This window comes from Thamnophis elegans, chromosome 1 (genome assembly GCF_009769535.1).
Source record: "Thamnophis elegans isolate rThaEle1 chromosome 1, rThaEle1.pri, whole genome shotgun sequence".
Taxonomy (NCBI): domain Eukaryota; kingdom Metazoa; phylum Chordata; class Lepidosauria; order Squamata; family Colubridae; genus Thamnophis; species Thamnophis elegans.
Window position 1 is genome coordinate 157,600,979 of NC_045541.1, and position 21,833 is coordinate 157,622,811.

Consider the following 21,833-nt stretch of genomic DNA (forward strand, 5'->3'; position numbering starts at 1 on the left):
CCGCTTAGAGAGGGCTGAAAGCCCTATGAGCGGTATATAAGTCTAACTGCTATTGCTATTGCTATTTTCTTCACTACTGGTTTGGTAACAGGAGGGCGCATGCATGCGCAGAAAATCCTTGATGATGTCAGGGTGGGTAGCCGGAGCCTCACGCCACTGCCACTACCGGTTCACCCGAAACTGGTGTGAACCAGCAGCATACCACCACTGGACCAGTGCCAATCCTTTGGTGAATAGCAGCCGGGCCATGGCGGGTGGGGTCCTTTTACAGTGCTGAAAACTACTCTTCTGTCTTTGTCATTGCCCGCCTCTTCTGTCTCTTTTCTGCGGTGCAGGAGTCAATAGGCAGACCTGGCACATGAGAGGACACCTATCTGTGGTCCTCTCAGGCTCCGCCTCCTGCCCTCCCTACACTGCTGTTCCATATTCAGCGCTCCATATTCACAGTGAGACTATGCTCCATATTCATATTTTGCCTTGTTTTCCTCCTCTAAACCTAGTCTTATGGCCAGGTGCGTCTTAATAGTGCAAAAAAATGGTAATTGTGCAAAGCTGCAAAACACACCCTTGGCGTGACAGGGAAGGAGGCTGCTCCTGGAGAAGCGTAACCTTTCATTGATTTTAGGTCAAATTTTCCAGGTTTCTCTTTATCTCAGTTTTGCAACTCAAGTGAAGGTTTAACATTAACTTCTCAATCTGGGACAACATTGGGAAAAGGAAATAACACTGAAATAACTTAGGAACGTCAGCTTTTAAAGTAGCTTTTGATTTTGGAAGTATAATTATAACCGAGAAGAGATGCTGTCATTCTGATCTCCCTCCCAATGAAATCTTAACATCTGAACCAACAATTGGAATAATTGCAATCTGCTATTAACAAAAGGATATAAAATTCAAGCCTCTGAGTGTATAGATATCTCAGTGGCTTTAAAAATAGATGATTATGTTTACTGAAAATAGGCATTTCCTTTCCAGGGCTGAGCTTCAAAGAGATCTCTGTAGCTGAAACAGAGGCTGGGTTCCTCTATTGTGTCCACTAAAAAAAACCCAGTAGTTGAAAAATGGGTGGCTTATCAGAGTGTAGAAAGCCTATTACTGAGGTTTGCAAAACATGATTTGTGATTTAGCTTGTTATACAAACCCAGCCAGTTCAGTTTTATCAGTCATGGTCACAATTTACTTTGACAGTGTTTCTGAAATTAGCTGTCTCCCAAATCAGGGCCATGGATACTCTCTTCCAGCAGTGGCACAATGTGGGGGCCATTACGAAGTCAAGGATGCCTCACATTTAATCTTGTTCTTCAAATCTCAATTGGTAGAAAAATGTGAGGGTTCCATCCCAGTGATATAATAAACTACAGATACTCCTCAACTTACGACCACAATTGAGCCCACATTTTCTGTTGTAAAGTGAGACATTTGTTAAATTAATCCCCCCCCAATTTACGACCTTTCTTGCCTCAGTTGATAAATGAGCAACCTGGATGTTAAGTGAATCTGACTTCCCCACTGACTTTGCTTGTCAGAAAGTTGCAAAAGTTAATGATATGATCTTGAGACATAGCAACAGTCATAAATATGAACCAGTTGCCAAGCATCTGAATTTTGATCACATGATCATGGGGATGGTGGAAATGTAACTGTGAAAAATGATCATAATTCAGTTTTTTCAGTGTTGTTGTAACTTTGAATGGTCATTAAGAGAACTGTTGTAAGTTGAGGACTACCTGTATGTTATGTATGGTAATATGTATAATACAGGTAGTCCTCGCTTAATGACTGGTCAATTAGTGTCCATTTGAAATTATGACAGACACCCCCCCCACCCCCCCCAGCCCCAAATCTACTTGATTCTATACTTTGGATAAGTGCACACACACCCATAGTCACCTGACTGAATTTGGGATAATTGACAATTGGTTCAACTTCACAGCCAGTTGCACCATTCCCTGGTCATGTGACCATGATTTATGATGATCAAAAATGCCCATAAGAATACACTGATTTGTTTAAGAATGGCATAAAATTGGGTCCGGTTATGTGGGTGGCTTGACTTATGACCATAAAGGTAAAGGTTCCGTTCGCACATATGTGTTTGACATTCCCAACTCTAGGGACAGTGCTCATCTCTGTTTCAAAGCTGAAGAGCCAGCACTGTCCGAAGACGTCTCCGTGGTCATGTGGCTGGCATGACTAAACACCAAAGGTGCACAGAACACTGTTACCTTCCCACCAGATGTGGTCCCTATTTTCTACTTGCATTTTTACATGCTTTCGAACTGCTAGGTTGGCAGAAGCTGGGACAAGTAACGGGATCTCACTCCATTACGGGGCACTAGGGATTCAAACTGCCTAACTGCTGATCTTTCTGATTGACAAGCTCAGCTTGTTAGCCACTGAGCCACCCTTACAACATAAATTTCAGGCTCCATTATAGTTGTAAGCCAAGGACTACCTATAAAAATTGTATTTTTGTTTAATGTAGAGATCACCTAAAGTTGCTAACTTTGCAGCTATCCTATATCCTTGATTGAAGATCGCTACACTCCATTTTCTGGACTGGTCATCCTCTTCCATCGAGCGCACTGCTTTGGGAGGGACATCCGCGGAGTAGGGAGGGAGGAAGGGAACACCCACATCCCCAGCCAGATCAGCTGACTCAACCCTGGTGATCAATGGGGGTGACACACGTCACAGCCAGCTTGCCCTCACTTATCATTGTTTGCAATTCGGGTCAGTGATCATCATACAGAATATTCAAATACGAACTTTGTTGACAGAAGGTCTGTCATCATTCTCTTTATCTGATTCTCTGCCAAGTCCGAGATCTGGGCCTTCACCCTCAGCAGGATCTCTGCATTGCCTGCTTTCAAAAGGGGGTTGGGTCCTGCCGTGCCTCCCCTTCCCCCCCGAACTGCATCGATCTCTGCAATTTTTACATCTTCTCCTTTTTATGGACCATCTCACCTTATAAAAAATTCTGAATGTCCTTACACACTTTTCAAACTGTCTCAAGGGAGGCATTATTGAACCAGGGTTCTTGGAATGTATTCTGTTTTTCAAGCAACCTAATAGAAAATCGTGATTGTCCCGTTCTGAGCATGCTCACCACGTTCGTGTATTGGCGGGAGAAAGCCGACAGCTGATTGGCTAGCCATCTGACAGCTCAGAGTATAAAAGGGAGCCGTCAGATGGAAGCCTCACCTGTCGCCTGTCTCCGAGCAGGTTGTCCTGTTAGCTTGTTTACCGTTATAAGGAATAACTTGTTAGCCTTTATTCCGTCTCCGCCTCAGTTATTCCGGCAGCCACCCATCGTTCTCAGTACAGAACAATGATGGCTTGTCTAAAGGCTGCTTATGAATGGTTCCCTTTATTATCCTGGCAAGCTGCCTTGGTGGGAAACATCCTGGGCCAGTCCCTTCTTTTTCCTTCTGCAAGCACCATCCAAGCCCATAGCCACGCTCAGCCGGGCTACTTGACTGGACTGCCCTCTGCTGGCTGAATATTGACACCACCCGCACACATTTTATTTATTTATTTAGTTAGTCAGTTTGTCAAACATGTAAGGATATCAGGTATAAGTATAAACATAAATATGAACACAGTAAATGGGTATGGATAAATGGAGACAGAAGGACAGGGACGGTAGGCACGCTGGTGCGCTTATACACGTAGACCTCTTAGGAAAGGAGTGAGGTCAACAGTAGACAGTCTTAGGTTAAAATTAAGGGGGTTCAGGGATGTAACAACAGAGTCAGGTAGCGCATTCCAGGCATTGACCACGCTGTCGCTGAAGTCGTATTTCTGCAATCGAGTTTGGAGTGGTTTACCTTGAGTTTGCATCTATTGTTTGCTTGTGTATTATTGGGATTGAAGCTGAAGTAGTCATTGACAGGTAGGACATAAATATACCGTATTTTTCAGAGTATAAGATGCACATTTCTCCCCCCTAAAAGAGCCTGGAAATGTTGGTGCATCTTATGCACAGAATAAAGCCATTTTTGGCCTCCTGAAGCTCTGCCCCTGCATTCCATTTTTGTGAAAATGGGTGAAAAACGGGCTGTTTTTCACCAAAACGGGGGTGTTTTTGCCTTCCCCTACCCCCTAGCAGCACTCTGCAGGCTTCAGCAGGGCCAGGGGAAGGGGAAAAATGGCCTCATTTTGGTGAAAAACGGGGACGTTTTTGCCTTCCCCCAGCCCTGCTGAAGCCTGCAGAGTGCTGCTGGGGGCTGAGGGAAGACAAAACTTTTTTTTTCTTACCTAGCTCTTCGAAATCTTGGTGCGTCTTATACACTGGTGCGTCTTATAGTCCGAAAAATACGGTAGCTAAAACACCTTCCCAGGAAGCAAGCAAATAAAGGACTCAAAGAGGAGCAAATGTTTCAGTTATCCCTCATTTAGCTTTCATTTCAGATGCTTCCCGGAAAAGGGGGAGTGTTAAGAAGCATCACGGGGACAAACATTCATGGCTATCTCTTTTAGATGGGCTGGATTTTCTCAAAGGTGCATAATGTTATCCATTCGATTCTGAAAAAAGATACACCACAACATTCTTTGACCTCAGGGGAGATTTACCCAAAGGAGGATTTTAAGCAGAAACTCAGAGGAAGAGGGTAATCCCTTAATTTTTTCACACAGGTCCTTTCAATTATGATATAACTGTTGGGTGTAAAAGATCAGGTCCACACAGGAAGATCCAATTCAATTGATTTATTGGTATTTGTGCCTATACACAGGAACCTTCTCAACTAGTAGTTAGCATCTTCTCTCTGTTGAGTTAATGCAGGTAGTCCTCAACCTGCGACCACAATCCCCACATTTCTGTCGTTAAGCAAGACAGTTCTTAAGCAAGTCATCAAAAATAACAATAAAGGTTAGCTCATTTTTAAAAAAGAGTTTTTACGACTTTGCTTGCCATAGTTTAAGTGAGTAACTACGGTTAGTAACACCGTTGTTAAATGAATCTGGCTTCCCCATTGACTTTGCTTGTGAGAAGGTCAGAAAAGGTGATCATACCACCCTGAGATTGCAATCGTCATAAATATGAACTGGTTGCCAAGAGTTCGAATTCTGATCATATGACCATGCTGCAATGGTCATGAAAAATGGTCCCTTGTAACTTTGAATGGTTACTAAATGAATTGCTGTAAGTTGAGGACTACCTGTAAGAATGAACAGAATTCAAGGAGGGTTGGACGTTGTCTGCTTGTAGCTACAAAGAGATTCTAGGCCAATCCCTCTTTTAACACCCGCCCCCAGATTCTGTCACTTCTTCTCCTACATCACCATACGCATTATCTGTTTCTTGTAAATGTGTAATTTTTCTGTACGTCAGATAATCCCTTCTGAATCAAAGTTAGGCCTCCTTGGGTGGGAGTGGGGGGAGGGTGTCTTCCAAAATTTCTTCCAGAGTTGTTATGCTGAATGTGACAGGTAGATTGTGAGGCATGTATTGACTACTGTAATAAATTTAGCTTGTTTGATTAATTAAATGCAACTTCCTTTATTAAAAAAATGATTTTTATAAAAACATTTAAACAAGTTGGTAAAAACTAACACACATTAATATGTAGTAAGCAGAAAGGGAAAGGGAAAGAAAAATAAATAAATACAGCAAAAAGCATAAGGAAATAAATGAAATGGGAATGGGGGAATGGGAGTAGAGAAAGCAACTCAAAAGAACCTTCTCTAGTTTTCTAGAAAATAAAGGCAGAGAAGGGAGGAAGTGCTTTGACTTGCAAATTCTATTACTGCAACCTTACATAAAGGTAGCAATAGAATTCATGGTTTTTGGTTCTTGTCTGGCCTGCCTAGAATGTAGCAAGTAAGTTTCCTGCTCCTCATTAATTATTTTTCTGAAGTATTCACAATGCCTTTGGTGGTTCTATCTAAAGAGGAAGTTTCCAAGAGACGATTAAGCTGTGAGAATATACACCAGTTCACTGTTTTCAAATAACAAGGGGAATTAACTAGGATTGTTGATTTTAATATGATTAAATCATCATCTGAACCTGGAATAGCTCAGTTAGAATAAAAGGATTATAGTTTAGCATGTTGTTTATAAACTGTGCAACTTCATTTTCTAATGTAGCATTTGCAGAAGCACAGACATGCCAAAATCTTTAATACTCAAATGGTCTAATAATCTGAAGAAGAGTTGCACGGGGAAAAAGTCTGCAGAATAGAGATATGGTATAATCCCAAGGAGCAGGTATAATTAATATTTGTTATCATACTAAAAGTCAAAGAGATGCACCTTCCAAGCACACCTGCTCAGATACAAATTAATATATTTGCTAGACCCCTCGGAAAGATACCGGGGCAAGTCAGAAGAGCAAAAAAGATTTTAATAAAGATATTGCTGGATTCAGTGGGAGTTTAGATATGTGTCCTGTTGTGATACGATGGAGGCTTGGTTGAGTTTAGTAAGGAAGAAGCCACTAATAAATGTCCTTTTAAGAAACAGAAGATGCTGTCATGTTTAGCTATAAATCAAATTACATAAACCACCATCCAAATGAACAAATGAAGCAGCTACCAATCATAAAATTAAACATACATTGACAAAAATAAAACAGGATAGGTAAAACTATAATTATATCTATCCTCATGTGCAACATACAAACATTTTCCTATTATAAACTTAAGTATTTTCTAGTAATTCCTCCAAAATATAATGAAGGCAGGGTATGTATCTATCACTTCAAGTATGTCTATGGAGATTCTCAGTCATCCAGGTCATGGTTATCCTAAAGGTGCTTTTTTTCATTACTGTAACGCGCTCTACATGGGGCTGCCCCTGAAGAGTGTTCGAAGACTACAGCTGGTCCAGAACGCAGCCGTGCGAGCGATATGGGGTGTATCTAGATACACCCATGTTACACCTATCCTCCGTGAGCTGCATTGGCTCCCCATTTGTCTCCGGACGTGCTTCAAGGTGCTAGTCGTTACTTTTAAAGCCCTACATGGTTTAGGACCTGGCTACCTGAGAGACCGCCCTCCTGCCACTTACCTCCCAACGACCACAAGATCGCACAGGTTGGGCCTCCTCCGGGTGCTGTCAACCGGACAATGCCGGCTGGCGGACTCCCCGGGGAAGGGCCTTCTCTGTTTCTGCGCCAGCCCTGTGGAACGATCTACCTGCAGAGATCCGGACCCTTACCACTCTCCCGGCCTTCCGTAAAGCCGTCAAGACTGGCTGTTCCGGCAGGCCTGGGGATGTTGATTGATATCCAGGCCCGCTTAGATGGAATGGATGATGTGGCATTTTAATGTTGTATTTTCTATTTTTAAATTTATAATGTTTCTTTGTCTTGTTGTGAGCCGCCCAGAGTCCCAATGGGAGTGGGCGGCATACAAATTTTATTAAATTCCAAAGAGGCAACGGGACTTTCTGGTTTTTCTTTGAAGATGTTTCACTTCTCATCCAAGAAGCTTCTTCGCTCTGACAGGATGGTGGGGAATGGAAGGATTTATACTTCTACCCAGGAGTATACTCTTTACTTCTTGGGTAAGGAGTATAAATCATTTTATTCCCCACCATCCAGTCAGAGCTGAAGAAGCTTCTTGGATGGGAAGCAAAACATCTTCAAAGAAAAACCAGAAAGTCCAGTGCCTCTTGAAAAAAGCATCTTTGGGACACCTCAATATGGTTGAGTGGTGCTATGTAGGTATATAAGTTAATAGTGGTGAAATACCTTGAACTAATCATGGCTCAGCATCTTTGCTTACCTCTGCTATGAAATTTTGAAGAAGGAATAGATTCCCAATTCCCACCTCTTGCTTCAGGTGCAATCCAGTAGAAACTGTGGTCTTTGCCCATAATGACTGTGACTTCTCTCCATCTGTAGAGCAGCTTCCTCTAAACCAGATGTGTCAGGTGTGTTGTTGATGTAGTTGAGTTTTGCACCTGAAGACCCACCAAAGCTGGAGTGGTATCTTTTGGCATATCTAAGTGCTAATGTGTTGAAACAACTCATTGGATGTGAGAATGCTTAAAAGATTTTATGCATCTTGTCTAGGTATACGGTGTAACAGAACTAATTTGCAAGGCCTTCTTCTCATAGCATGTTGAGAAAAAGACAACTTCTAACAGAAATTTCTCAGCATTAGCAATGTTTTTAAAGAGAAATCCAGTTAAATTGGCTGGCAGAGCCTTTGCATAGCTTTGTGTTGGTATCTTTCCTGGATCTAGAGTCTCTGAGCTCAATCACTCAAGCCATGGTCATGTCACGCTTGGACTACTGCAATGCATTCTACATAGTTACCCTTAAAAAGTATTTAGAAGAAATCCTGAATGTGGCAGCGTGCGAAGTTCTTGGGGCCCTTAGGATGGCCCAGATTACAACACTGTTCCCTTGAGCTGCACTGATTGCCCATTTGTTTCTGGGTACAACTTAAGATGTTTGTTATCACCTTTAAAGCCTTCATGGCATGGACCCATACAATCTGAGGAACTGTCTCACCCCAATAGGATTGCCCCTCCCCCAACCCGTGCTGGCAGATGGGTATGCTGTGGACCCTGTCGGTCAAGAAATTTGGGTTGGCAGGGTCCAAGAGAAGAGCCTTTTCTACTGTGGTTCCTGCCCTTTGGAACATTGTGCCCCCTTGAGGTGAGATCCGCATCCTTCCTTCTGACCTTCTATAAGGGCCTGAAGACTTGGTTCTGCCAGTTGGCTTGGGGTTCCAACGGGGGTGCATCATGCTGGACGGGACAGATTGATGGATTAAGATGCATTCTGTTCCTTTCCTCCCCATCTTTTAATTGTTAAGTTTTACAATTATGATTATTTATTGCTTCAAGGTTTTATTGGCTTTAATGTTTACAAGCCAACCAAAGTTGTATCTTGGTGAGACGAGCAGCAAAGGAGAAAAAAACGAACAGGCACAAAGTTGTCTATAGGACAGTGTTTCTCAACCTTGGCAACTTGAAGATGTCCGGACTTCAACTCCCAGAATTCCCCAGCCAGCATTCGCTGGCTGGGGAATTCTGGGAGTTGAACTCTGGACATCTTCAAGTTGCCAAGGTTGAGAAACACTGCTATAGGATATGCTGGATTTTGATTCTGTGTTCCTTGATTAAATCAGGGGAGGGTCTTCATCTTATATATTCAATTTACATAATTATGTGGGCAGATTTACTAAATACGTTACCACGACATCCGTACTTTCTAAAGGTGGTCTTTGCATCTCCCTTTTAGTGGCACAATAGCAATGCCTCTTATGTAACTGGAAAAGTGCAAATGTAAACATTATGGAATTGCTTAACTAAATATATTCAGAACCATGTTGTACAAGAACATACATGAAATATAAGAGCTGAGGTGGCGCAGTGGTTAAATGCTGCACTGCAGGCTACTTCAGCTGACTGCAGTTCTGCAGTTCAGCTGTTCAAATCTCACCGGCTCAGGGTTGACTCAGCCTTCCATCCTTCCAAGGTGGGTAAAATGAGGACCCGGATTGTTGTTGGGGGCAATAGGCTGACTCTGTAAACCGCTTAGAGAGGGCTGAAAGCCCTATGAAGCGATATATAAGTCTAACTGCTATTGCTATTGCTATAGAAAGGGAGAGCAACTTGACATGAAAATGATTGTGCCTCTCCAATATTTTAATTTATCGAATTAATTATTAAGGCGGTTCTGACTATGGCAAGCTCTTTCATCAAGTTTGGAATAATTTGCTCCATTTTTATTTCCAGATAAATGATTCATCCACATATTTAAATGTGTAAATGAATCATTTGTATTTATGGCTATCTAAATCTGTGGAATATATAAATATATAAATATAGGGTGTCAGCATACCTAAGAGTCATTATTCTGATTCAATGAAAATATGGATTTGGAATCTGGAGTCTGAGTTTGTAGACAATTTTCATAACTGGGTTATTTAAAAAGTGTCTGTGGTCCATGTCCCCAGTACATTTACAATGCAATAGCAGAGTTGGAAGGGACCTTGGAAGTCTTCTAGTCCAACCCCCTGCCTAGGCAGGAAACCCTATACCATTCCAGACAAATGGATATCCACCATCTTCTTAAAGACTTCCAGTGTTGGGGCATTCACAACTTCTGGAGGCAAGCTGTTCCACTGATTAATTGTTTTAACTGTCAGGAAATTTCTCCTCAGTTCCAAGTTGCTTCTCTCCTTGAGAATGGGTTTCCACCCATTGCTTCTTGTTCTACCCTCAGGTGCCTTGGAAACGTGACCCGTCAAAACCGCGCCCGACTAAGCCGCGCCCGATTAAACAGCGTCGCTGACGTCATCAACAGGGCGAAAAAAAACCAGCGCGGAGAAAGAAGGGTGCTTTAAATAGCGCTTTGAAAGCAAGCCAATTCAGCTTAAGGTAAGGGTTAGGTTTAGGGTTAGGTTTAGGGTTAGCTTTAGGGTTAAGGGTTAGGGTTAGGTTAAGGGTTAGGGTTAGGTTAAGGGTTAGGATTAGGTTTAGGGTTAGGTTAAGGGTTAGGTTTAGGGTTAGGTTTAGGATTAGGTTTAGGGGGGTTAGGTTTAGGTTTAAGGGTTAATTTTAGGTTTAGGGTTTACAGCGTGCTTCTGTCTCCACGCTGTTGTCGTCCTGTTGATGACGTCAGCTAAGCGGTTTAGTCGGACACGGTTTAGTCGAGCGTGGTTTTGTGGTGGAACCCCTTGGAAAATAGTCTGACTCCCTCTTCATTTGGTCTGCATTATGTGCAGATGAGTAAACCATAAACTAAATCATCATCAAAAACTGTAGCTACAACTGGATCAACTTGTACAGGGATGGGCTTCGAACATTTTAGCAACAAGTTCTCTGCCCGGTTGCTGGGTGGGCATGATCATGATGGGCATGGCCTAGTTGGCCTCCCACACCATGGTATGTGTGTGTGTGTGGGGAATTTTTGTCCTCCCCAGGCTCCGGAGGTCCTCTGGAGACCGGAAATGGGCCCATTTTTTGCATTCCTGAACTTCCGGTAGGCCCGTTTTTTGGGCTCCTCGGGCTTCCACACGCACCCTGCACTTACCTGCATTTAAAAACAGGCCGCGTGGGGACTCCTGGGAGAGGTGGGAGGGGCCGACCAGGAGTGGGATTTGGGGGTTCTCCAAACTGCAAAGAATCTTAGCTAGAGTTTCTCCTGAACCCCTGCAAACCCCCAGCAGCTCAACAATATTACGTGTATAAAACAGTACAAAAAACCATCTTCATAAGCATCTAATTTTTTCAACTCACAGAGTCTGCTTGGGCCAACTAAGTGAAGGACACTTGAGAGAATACAATGCGTTTTTCTTTTTTTTAAAATGTGGCCTTCAACATGCCTCGTCAACCTGATGAGGACCTCAAAATGCTGGAAGTTGTGGCCCGATGCAAGAAACCATGGCTTTATAAATTTTCAAAAACTGGATTCCTATGCTGTATTGTGCTAAATCCAGATCAGACCAGCCACATGTCCTCTTTTGTAAGTTGTTTGTCCTTACAAAGGATATGAACGGAAGATACATGAACCGAGCCTACTCTGAAGAACTATCCGTGTCTTAAAGGCAGCTTTTCTCAACCTCAGCCACTTTAAGATGTGCGGCCTTCAACTTCAAAATTCGCCTCAGCGGAAGTCCACACCAGTGGTGGGATTCAATTTTTTTTACTACCGGTTCTATGGGCATGGCAGGGGAAGGATACTGCAAAATCCCTATTTCCTCCTGATCAGCTGGGAATTGGGAAGCAGAGAATAGATGGAGACGGGGCCAGTCAGAGGTGGTATTTACCAGCTCTCTGAACTACTCAAAATTTCTGCTACCGGTTCTCCAGAACTGGTCAGAACCTGCTGAATACCCCCTCTGATGTCAGAATATCTTAAAGTTGCTGAGATTGAGAAACAAGGCAATGTGTGAATGGAGCCACACATGCCTGTGTGCCATTAGCTGCCCAAGAAACTGAAATAAGGTCCAGAAATGCCCTCATAAACTCTTGTTTTATACAGAATGCTGGGGGTAGGTTGGTAAAGGAGGTCTTGAGCAAATATTTTTTTAAATATTTACCCCGTCAATTCAATCCTGCTCTGCAACATTGCAGAATGCTGAATTAGTCATTGCTGAAATTAATTCACAGTTAAGATGGCCTGTTTTTCTCTCCTTTCAGAGGAAAAAGAGTTCTCCTTGATCCAAACACACCAAATAAAGAGGCAACACTCCCCAATGTTACAAAATCTTGTATTAATCATCTCCCTTCACTTTCAATATAACGTTGATATGAAACATAGGCATGATTCCTAGTTACATGGAAGGAGAACGAGTAATAAATATATATTGTAGCAAGTTGAAATCACAAGGGTGTTTCACCAGTAATAACAACAAATTGAAAACTGTACACTTGCAAAGAAATTACAGCATTCCCCAAACATTAGACTTTTTCCCTGCCCCTCCTTCTTCTTCTGATTAATCAGGAAGCTGATACATGTAAACAAACATGCTATTTCCATATATGACAAATTTCTTTTAAAAATATGCATTGCTTGGCAACATTAACTAGGCAAAAATATTTCTTTGTGCACTAACTTTATGCAGGGGAAATACACGCTTCCCCCTAACCAAAATAAAATAAAATAAAACAGAAAGAAAGAGATCAAGACTAAAATGCATGCATGTACAATAGAAGGCTCTTTTTTTCATTTTTGCCGATAGCAGGCATGCAACAAAATGGAAATCCAAGCTGTTTCATTTGCTTACAGTAGGCATAAATACATAAGGGTTATATATTAATAAGGGAGGAAGTATTCTGTTTTATTTTTAAACATTTATTAACATTCCTGTTTTCTTGCAATTCCTCCCAGAGGAATACACATTCACCTTTTAAGTAAAGATTAAAGGAATACAAAAAATAAAACTCACTTTGCAAACTTTGATGACTTGTATAAAATCAACTTTAGTGTTATCATAGCTGTGTGCAAATTATACTTTCTACAAGATCTACTCTTTCTACTTTTTAGAATCAGGCACATCCAGAAAACCCTTGATGGGAGGGGCAGGAAGGGAACTGTATTCACTACATGCTACAAGAAAGGTGGACCTGCTACTCTTCTGAACATCTCTTTGTTTCTCTTCCCCATCTCGTTTCGTGAAAACAGAGGATGCAACACCCCTGAAACCAACACCTAATGAGACAGGATACGCGTCCTTAGGTCCCATTTTGTGTGTTCCCAAGTGAGATGAGGAAGGGGAAACAAGAACATTCAGAACTTCTAGTTTAGCTGGCTGAAACCCAGGAGAAGAAACCTGACCCTGGGTGGGCCCTGGGTTCTAGGGCTAAATCAGAGCATAATTCTGCAGCCACAGACAAGGAAACACCTACAAAGTTGTATGTCTCCCATCAAAACATTTCTTTGTTCAGGGAATAGAGCTGGTCAGCAAGAAACATTCTTCTGCCTGCTCCCAAGAAAAGACAAGGAAAATAGGGTTGAATCTTGGTTTCAAACTGGAAAAGGTTCCAGTTGCCCAAAAGGAGCAGCAAACGGCACAAAGAAAGATTTGTTTTTCTTTGATATTTTTATTTCTTCGCCTCATCTTAGACAAGAGGAAAAGGCACTGCCAAAGCTCAATGTCTAGAGAGAATATAAAGAGGCTGCCTAATGGCAGGGGGGTTGTAATTTTCTTGAGTCTGAATACCCAAGCTTGTCCAGAGTAATTTGCAAGATTAAAAATCAGCGAGACAAAAGCAGCAGCTCAAGGTAAGCTCTACCCCTTTCTTACATGCATGCAACTTCACAAGGCATCTACCAAAGAAGTGGAGCTTCCATTGGGACAATGTTGCTTATATTACCCGTCCCCTGGTGACAGACACTTGCAGATGCCTCCGAGTCTACCACACAAAATGAACACAGGGTCTTGTTATCTATGGATGGGACATTTGCCTTACTGAATGCTAACTCCTCCAATTAATCCTACTCTCTATAGGATTCCAGCACAAACATGATGGTCTCAATAAGCTGTTTGTTTATGGAGCTCTATGTGGACGCCCACAAATCTCTTCTTGTGTGAGGCTCCAAAGCCTTTATGTGCTTTAAAGAGCCATTAGATTACATCAATGTTTCTCAACCTTGGCAACTTGAAGATGTTTGGACTTCAACCCCCAGCATAGCTAACAGAGTTGAAGTCAGCACATCTTTAAGTTGCCAAGGTTGAGAAACACTAAATTAGAGATAACATTTGGAATTACATGCTACAAAACAGAAATACATTCCTTTTTAAACCAAGCTACTAGCCTCAATAAAGTGTGTTTATTATCCAAACAGCCACAATTGAATGTTGATGACTGATCTTTAAATCTCATTAAATAATAATGAGTGAGTAGATATTTTGGGTGCTGAGTTGGAAAGGCCTAAAATGTTATCCTGGCTAATTCACATGGGGCTTCAATAATTGGGAATTTAACAATGATCATGAGAATGAGTATATGCTGATTGTTGACAAAGCAGCATGTCAAATGGCAATTACCTCCCATCAGCATATTATCAGGCTCTTTTCTAAATGTAATAATTAGCTGTAGGACAAGTACGAAGGCCTACAGCAGGAGTCCCCATATTTGGCAACTTTAAGATTTGTGGACTTCAACTCCCAGAATTCTCCAGCCAGAATTCTCCAGCTAGAGAATTCTCCAGCTAGAGAATTCTGGGAGTTGAAGTCCACAAGTCTTAAAGTTGCCAAGTTTGAAGACTTCTGGCCTACAGTATATTCTCTGTTGTGAATCATAGCCAAGACCCTTCAAAATGCTGAATTGCTTTGGGTTGCAGTACAGAAAGTTATCACAGTGCAGAGAGTAAGTATGAAAATGCTTCACCCACTGCATTACCAGATTTTTCCTCTTGTCAACTAGTATCCCTCAAATAAATTTCAAAGCAGCATAAAAACTAGAATTCATCCCCTTACCCTCACACCCTAAATTATGTTACATAAATTTGTTTTTCCCCATTCAACAATGGTCATAAATCACTAGAAAGAGAAGCACCAATATAAATTTCATACATGATAACCGTATAGTAAAAGTTATCTCTGGCAGAGCAGGCAGAGGTATCCAGCTTACACACTCTTGTAATGAGAACAAGGAAAAAAATAGAACACACATTTCTATGTAATGAAATAGTTTGCATTTTCTGAAACTATCATATAATTGCTTATTATAAAACAGTTGCATTGAGCAATAAATGGTAAATACAAAAATGAAAGGCACTGCCACTTTTTAAAAAAATACTAAACATTTGACTTCCATGGCCTTCAGCATGCAACTATTTTTTTTTTATAAATACATTTAATTTTATTTTGGATAGTTGAGGTTTTTTTTTTTTAATCTGTGTTTTCTACCTGCACTCAATACAGGATTTAAGAGGAAGGGATGATGGCTTCTATCATGTTTCTGAAGCCTCTGTTCATTACACAAGATACAAAAAACATGCTCGAACTAGCAATGTACCTACACACAGTGTTCATGGAAAATAAGTTCTCTTTTCCAAAGGGGGAAAATAGAAGAAAAAAAATGTATATGGTCATTAACACCAGAATTTTACATGGGTACCAGCCACAGCAAGTTATGTCACATGTCTATCCAAAATAATATATTTTAATAATCAGATAACCTCTGTTTTCTATATTCAGCAAAGGAATAAATAAACACTTCAAATTTGTTACGTATTTTGACCAGATTTCCTTAACGTGGTGCTCTCCAGACACACATGGACTCAAGCAGGATTGTCCAATCTTGGCAACTTGAAGATCTGTGGACTTCAATTCCTAGAATTCCACAGCAGCATGGCTGGCTAAGGAATTCTGGAAGTTGAACTGTACCAAGTCTTCAAGTTTTTAAGATTGAACGGCCCTGGACTAAAGCTTCCTTAATCTACAATAGCACCCTGATTTTGAGGAACAACTTATTTTTCTTACTTCTCCACCCACCCACCCACCCTAGCCCAGATTCCTGCATGAGTACATAGTTTATAGACTTCCAAAATACTCAAGTCTACAGAACTGTCCCCTCAGTTTCTACATCCAAACTATTTTCTATACCATTCCACCTGTATTCCTGACGATTATCCTACCGCAACCAATCAGCTTATTTTACACAGCAGCCGCACCTAACCTGGTCTCTTCCAGATATGTTGTACTACAATTCCCAAAATTTCTCACTGCTATGGCCATATACCATACTAGTTGGGAATTTGCAATGGATCCACAGTTGGAAAAAGCTGATCTACAGCAATGAACAAGCATGTGAATCCATCAATTGGAAAAAACAACCTCTGCCTAAAACTAGCCTAGCAGATTATGTCTTTTCTCAGGTGCCTTAAAAATCACTTTCTAAAATCTTTGCCTCTAACACTGCACTCCTTCTTCACTAAACATAAAACTATGTTTCCTTTCTTTGTTAACAGGCATTCTGGTAAACATGAAACAAAACAAAACAAAGTGTATTTTGGCACTTTTTGTTCAGAAATATCTGTTTTAATTCTTTAAAATACTACTATCTGAAACCCATTAGGATCTCTCTTCCATTTATAGCCTCAATTAAAAAAAATAAAATAAAACAGTAACAGAGTTTGAAAAGCAGTCCTTTAGTTTCTTCCCTTTTCTAACCAAAAAGCAGCACAGCAGCAAATGTTTGGCACTATGTTAAGTTTGATTAGTGGAAAAAATGTCTACTATCAAAAATGGATTCCATGTTTGGGGGAGGGAAACCTCCCCCCTCCCCAGTAATTTGCACTACAGACTTACTGAAATAGGCCTGACTGCATCATATTTTAGGCATGTCCACTTTCATGCTGGCTGCACTCTGGGAAATTTGCCTCTGTATTGAAATTGAAATTAAAGAACCACGGAAAGCTCAGGATTTTCACACAACTGGGAAGGGGGAAGTATTCCTATTTAGCAGTAGTTTCAAAGCAATTTAAATCTGTAGCATAGGCTTCATCATGACAAATCTTCAGCCCCTTCACAAAACTACAATTCCTAATGCAAGAAGCCATGGTAATGCAACCAGTTTCAAACTGGATTATTATTCACTATATACAGTTCGTTGCTTGGCACTCTCTCTCTCACACACAATCTTTCTCTCTCTCTCTATCTCTCTTTCATTCACACACACACACACACACACACACACACACGAATTAAGGATGCATCTTTGAGTAAGAAGATGCACAGCTATTTTTCTTCCACAGGAGGGTCAGGAAGTTATACCAAAATGTAATTTTGTTATTCAATGGATTGAACAGTTACCATAGAGCTGAAGTATCAATTATTTCTGCATTGTTATGATCAGAAATGGTAAAGTGAAATACTGATTTCTAAGGGACATCTTATCACTTGCTATTATCTGGTAGGTGATGCACTGGTACATATTGCATTTTCATGTCTGCACATATATCTATTTAAAAGCAGTCTCTTCTTCTTGGTACATAATTAGTATAGAAGTGGAAAAATGTGGGTTAAAGCAGAGACCAGCATGAGGGTTCTCTGTTCGTGAGCATAACTCAAGTCCTCAGCATTTTGGCCTTGCTGGTAATTGGCAGATTTAAAGTGTTAAAGTGTAAGAGGCTTACGGCACTTCATTTTTCCCTTTAATTCTACCTAGGGTCAAATCAGCCTGTAGGGATGTTTGGAAGGGGCCTGGAAGCAATTGCAGCTGGTGCCCACTGTTATTCATCTTTGGATTACACCACCACTGTTATGAGGCTGCAATTATAATGCTGTTTTGCTAATTGTTTCTTAGTTGTTGTCTAGATAATACTTTGGAACAGGGGTAGAGTTAGGGGTGGAACAGATGTTGTAAATTTGCTTCCCTAACTTCTGAATTCCAAATGCTACCAAACCAAACCAAGATCAAGAAGAAATCTCCATGGTGTATATGGTATATGCCTCTTCTTTTTCAGAGAAAAGACTGTTCTGTATAATGATACTAACTTTCATAAAGCTATTCTTGAGCATCCCAATGTTCTAGTGCCAAACCTCAATGAAGCATCTTTAAAAGTCATTCTCTCTCATTCTCTCTCTCTCTCTCTCTTTGCAAAATCAAAGGAACAGGACTCTCTCTTCAACCTTTCTTCTTTCTGCTCTACAGCATTTCTTTGGCATCCTGCTCTGGCCCAGCTTGGAAAGTCAACAAAAATGTTATAAGTGCCTGAAATTCTCTAGAAACTTTTGACATTCTTTAAAAAGGCAAAACCTGCTATGACGCCAAAAAGAAAAAAAGAAATATACACACACACGCGCGCACACACACACACAGTTACCATGCAAAAGATCTATTATTAATGGCAAGATGAGAAGGAAAGTGGGAATCCCTGGCTCCTCCAAGATCAGAAGGATTTGACTTGATTCTAGCCAAAGCTGCTGGTATCCCTTCCTTCTGGGGGTGCCCTTATCCCAGCCACTGGATGTCTCAAGAGATTTTATCTGCACCACATACATACAATCTCATACAGGAATTTGGCAATTGGGACTGGGGCACTGGTAGTTTCCCAGAGCAGCAGGGATATTGGCCATCCATGCACGATGGCTCTCCAGGTCAAGTTTGGAAACTAGGCTGGCTTTACCCCATTGTTTCTCTGCAGAAGAAGGAAGGTGGAGTTTGAAGCACGTGCAACATGCTTTATTCTATCCGCCTTCATATGTAAACAATGCTCAGGATTCAAAGCTAGTTTTTTTTAATGTAACTGAGGCAAAACCAATTGGCCTTTTGAGTTTCCTTTCTATCCCACTCAATGAAACCATAGCTCCCATTGTGGTTTGAATGTCAGTGAAATACAGCTCATATTTACAGACAAACAATGTGCAATTCCCTTCTTCTTGACCATGCGTCAATAATATACTTAAAGGTCTCCTTCTTCATATAGAACACTTGCATCAAACACCCACCCCACTCACCCCCATTTCCACTGGAGACCTCCTGCCCATTCCCTTGCTATTAAGATGCCTGCCCTTAGATACTTTTAAGACATGCACCGGGATGCCAGCCCTTAGGTGAAGTCCCCCAACTTGTTTTGCTTGCTCCAAGTTGTTTTTGTGTGTGCATGTGCTATCTCTGATGACACAATTGCTGTGTTGCTTCTGGCATAACCATTAAGATAAGCAGCCCTTCACAAAGGAAACAGAGATGGAGAAGAGAGAGAAGGCAGAGAGAAGAACAGAAGGAAACAGCAATGAAAGGATGCAATGTATCTCCAGGGATCCTTAGCATGACAAGGGACTCATCATGAAATCTACCACTGGTCCAGCAGCCAAATTTTCTCACGGCCAGCGTTGTCACTGCAGATTCTTCCATCTTCTAGATAGTTGAGGTTCTGTCAACACCATCTGTAAGGATTTGGACATTGTTAGATAACCCATTGCCCAAAAGGAACAGCAGGCGGCTTTCCAATTCAGCAGCAGGGAGGGTAGAGTAATGCAAAGACCAACCGATCTCAACCTACCCTTCTTTGTGAAGAAAGGCATGGATGTTTCGAACCCTTCCCACCAAGTCCTTCCTCAGATACAATCTGGCAATGAGGATCATAGGTAAAAATACAGCCCACTGGGAAATATCTCCTACCCATCACAAGCAATGCTGGGAGAAACTGCACTGTGAGGAGATGGATAAATTGTACTGCTATCCCAATATTACTTTGGTTTCTCTTGGAAAGACGTTGAACCAGATGGTCAGGTTAAGTCAATCAAAGTAGATTTTCCAGAGTGCGAGGTTGGCAGGACTGCCTCCAGGATGCTGCTCAATAGTAACCACAAAAAGCTAAATATTTGTATATGGCCAACCAAGCCCTTGCAAGAATATCTAATCTCATTAGATTTCAGTATTCCCACAGGAAAGCTTGCAAGATAAGATCACCCCAAAAAATGACATTGTAACTTTAATGATAAAGAGACACATCTAACTTTATACAAAATCAAATAATGGCACATACTGCCTCAAAAGGCCAATCATTCCTGCAGTAGCTCTGGCATCATCTTGAAGACTGATTCCCAGAAAGGAAGCGAAGTAACAATCATTCTAATAAATTGGAGTCAGTGGGGACTTGAACAAGACAAATGGAGACAAGAGCAGAATCCCTTTCTATCCCAAATCCCTTCCTGTTCCAATTTGTTCAGCATTGCAATATTGTGTGAATGAGATACTATTATATGTGCCATTATGGGGACAATGCTTCAGCAAATCCAACAGATGGCGATCTATGACTAATAGCAAAAAGAACACCAAAGCGCATTCATTCATCCATCCACTCATCTGAAGCAACCCTGGTAACTCCATCAAAATCATTGGGTGGATTTGCCTTTAATAACAAGCTGTTGTTAACCTTCTGACATCAGCTTCTTTCCCTTCTTTCTCTTGGTAGCTCCTCAAGAAAAGAATAAAATACTTTTCATCAGGTCAAGCTGATCACTCATCTATTCTAACACCATCAGTGTCTTTTAGCTAGAACTGATAGAGAACAAACCTGGGATTTTATCCAGGAAGGAGGTAATGATGTGGTTTCCTTCCTATGTGCTGGAGTGGATAAACAAAGGTTCCATGTATTTATTAAAGTTGTCTTCCCCCCCCCAAAAATCACTAGTTGCACTGTGTATTTTATTAGTGACCATTTTACACTTGGACAGTTGGTAGTTTTATAACGGTCACCTTAAAGAACCTTGTGGCTGTCTCTGTTTTAAGCTAAATGTGTTCATTCAGCAGGAGGATTTTCTATTTGGTGGCTTTCAACTGCAGCAAAGACTGGTTCACACATTGTGCTAAATAATGATTTTCTTGACCATGATTTAACAGAATAAGCCACAGCTGGTATGGTTCTGATGCTCAAGGCATCCTTTATAACCCTCAGTGTCCAAAAGAAGCCACATTACTGTGTGTCCTCGTGATGAACCATGCTTCTATCTCTAAATACTTAGCAATGGAGCTGGGCTGGAAAAAGCTGGACAACCCCTAGATGACAGAGAAGTTAAAGTTTTCTGTGGCTCAGTGGCTAAGACGCTGAACTTGTTGATCAGAAAGGTCAGCAGTTCGGTTGTTTGAATCCCTAGCGTCACGTAACGGAGTGAGCTCCCGTTACTTGTCCCAGCTTCTGCCAACCTATCAGTTCGAAAGCATTTAAATTTGCAAGTAGAAAAATAGGCACCATCAGTGGGAAGGTAACAGTGTTCCATGCGGCTTCAGCCTTTAATCATGCCGGCCACATGACCACGGAGAGAACAGCGCTGCCTCTTCGGCTTTGAAACAGAGAGGAGGACCACCCCCTAGAGTTGGGAATGACTACAACATATGTGCGAGGGGAACCTTTACCTTTACAATAATAGTCTTTTGCAGCTTAGATCTGGGAGCCCTACATCACTTCAAAGAGGGCAAAAGAAATGGAAAGGAGCCACTGTCTATTTAAACTTCACCTCCTGCCTCCCCCTCCTTCTAACTCCCAAACCTACATAATTTTCTCCATTTAGCACAGGAACGAGACAGAGGAAATACTTTTGAAGTCTGCTGGTAAAGCTGCGGCTTGTAAGTTACATAAGCACATATGGAGAAGAGACACAGCGGGTTTTGTTAAGGATGGAGGCAGCCCGTCCATCCTTAGTCCCACAACTATATTTAATTCTCACCTACCCCAGTGCCAGCTATTACAGTTCTCCCTGTTAATGTGGTTAGTCAAACAAACGTTTGTGGGTCCAATATCTAAGTTTCATTTCTTCTACTGTTTATTCTAACAGAAAAAAATCCTATCTTGCTTAATGTTCATGTGGGAAAAAAAATCAATTCAAAACTCCTTAATCCTTTCCCCCCTCTTTAGGATGTTATGGAAAGGACAATCCTTGCTTGAACTCTTCAGAATAAAAATAATGTATAT

General features: G+C 41.3%; 1 protein-coding gene across 2 annotated transcripts in view; it reads right to left on the bottom strand.

The window, feature by feature from the left end:
* Nucleotides 1-12,161: 12,161 nt before the first annotated feature.
* The window catches only part of SAMD4A (sterile alpha motif domain containing 4A), a 160,055-nt gene continuing 150,383 nt past the window's right edge, over nucleotides 12,162-21,833 (bottom strand). For both annotated transcript variants that reach the window (XM_032236435.1, XM_032236429.1), the window contains one exon: nucleotides 12,162-19,305. In XM_032236435.1, the coding sequence (XP_032092326.1) occupies nucleotides 19,277-19,305 (29 nt within the window). In that variant the 3' untranslated portion in view covers nucleotides 12,162-19,276. The remainder of the gene's footprint in view (nucleotides 19,306-21,833) is intronic.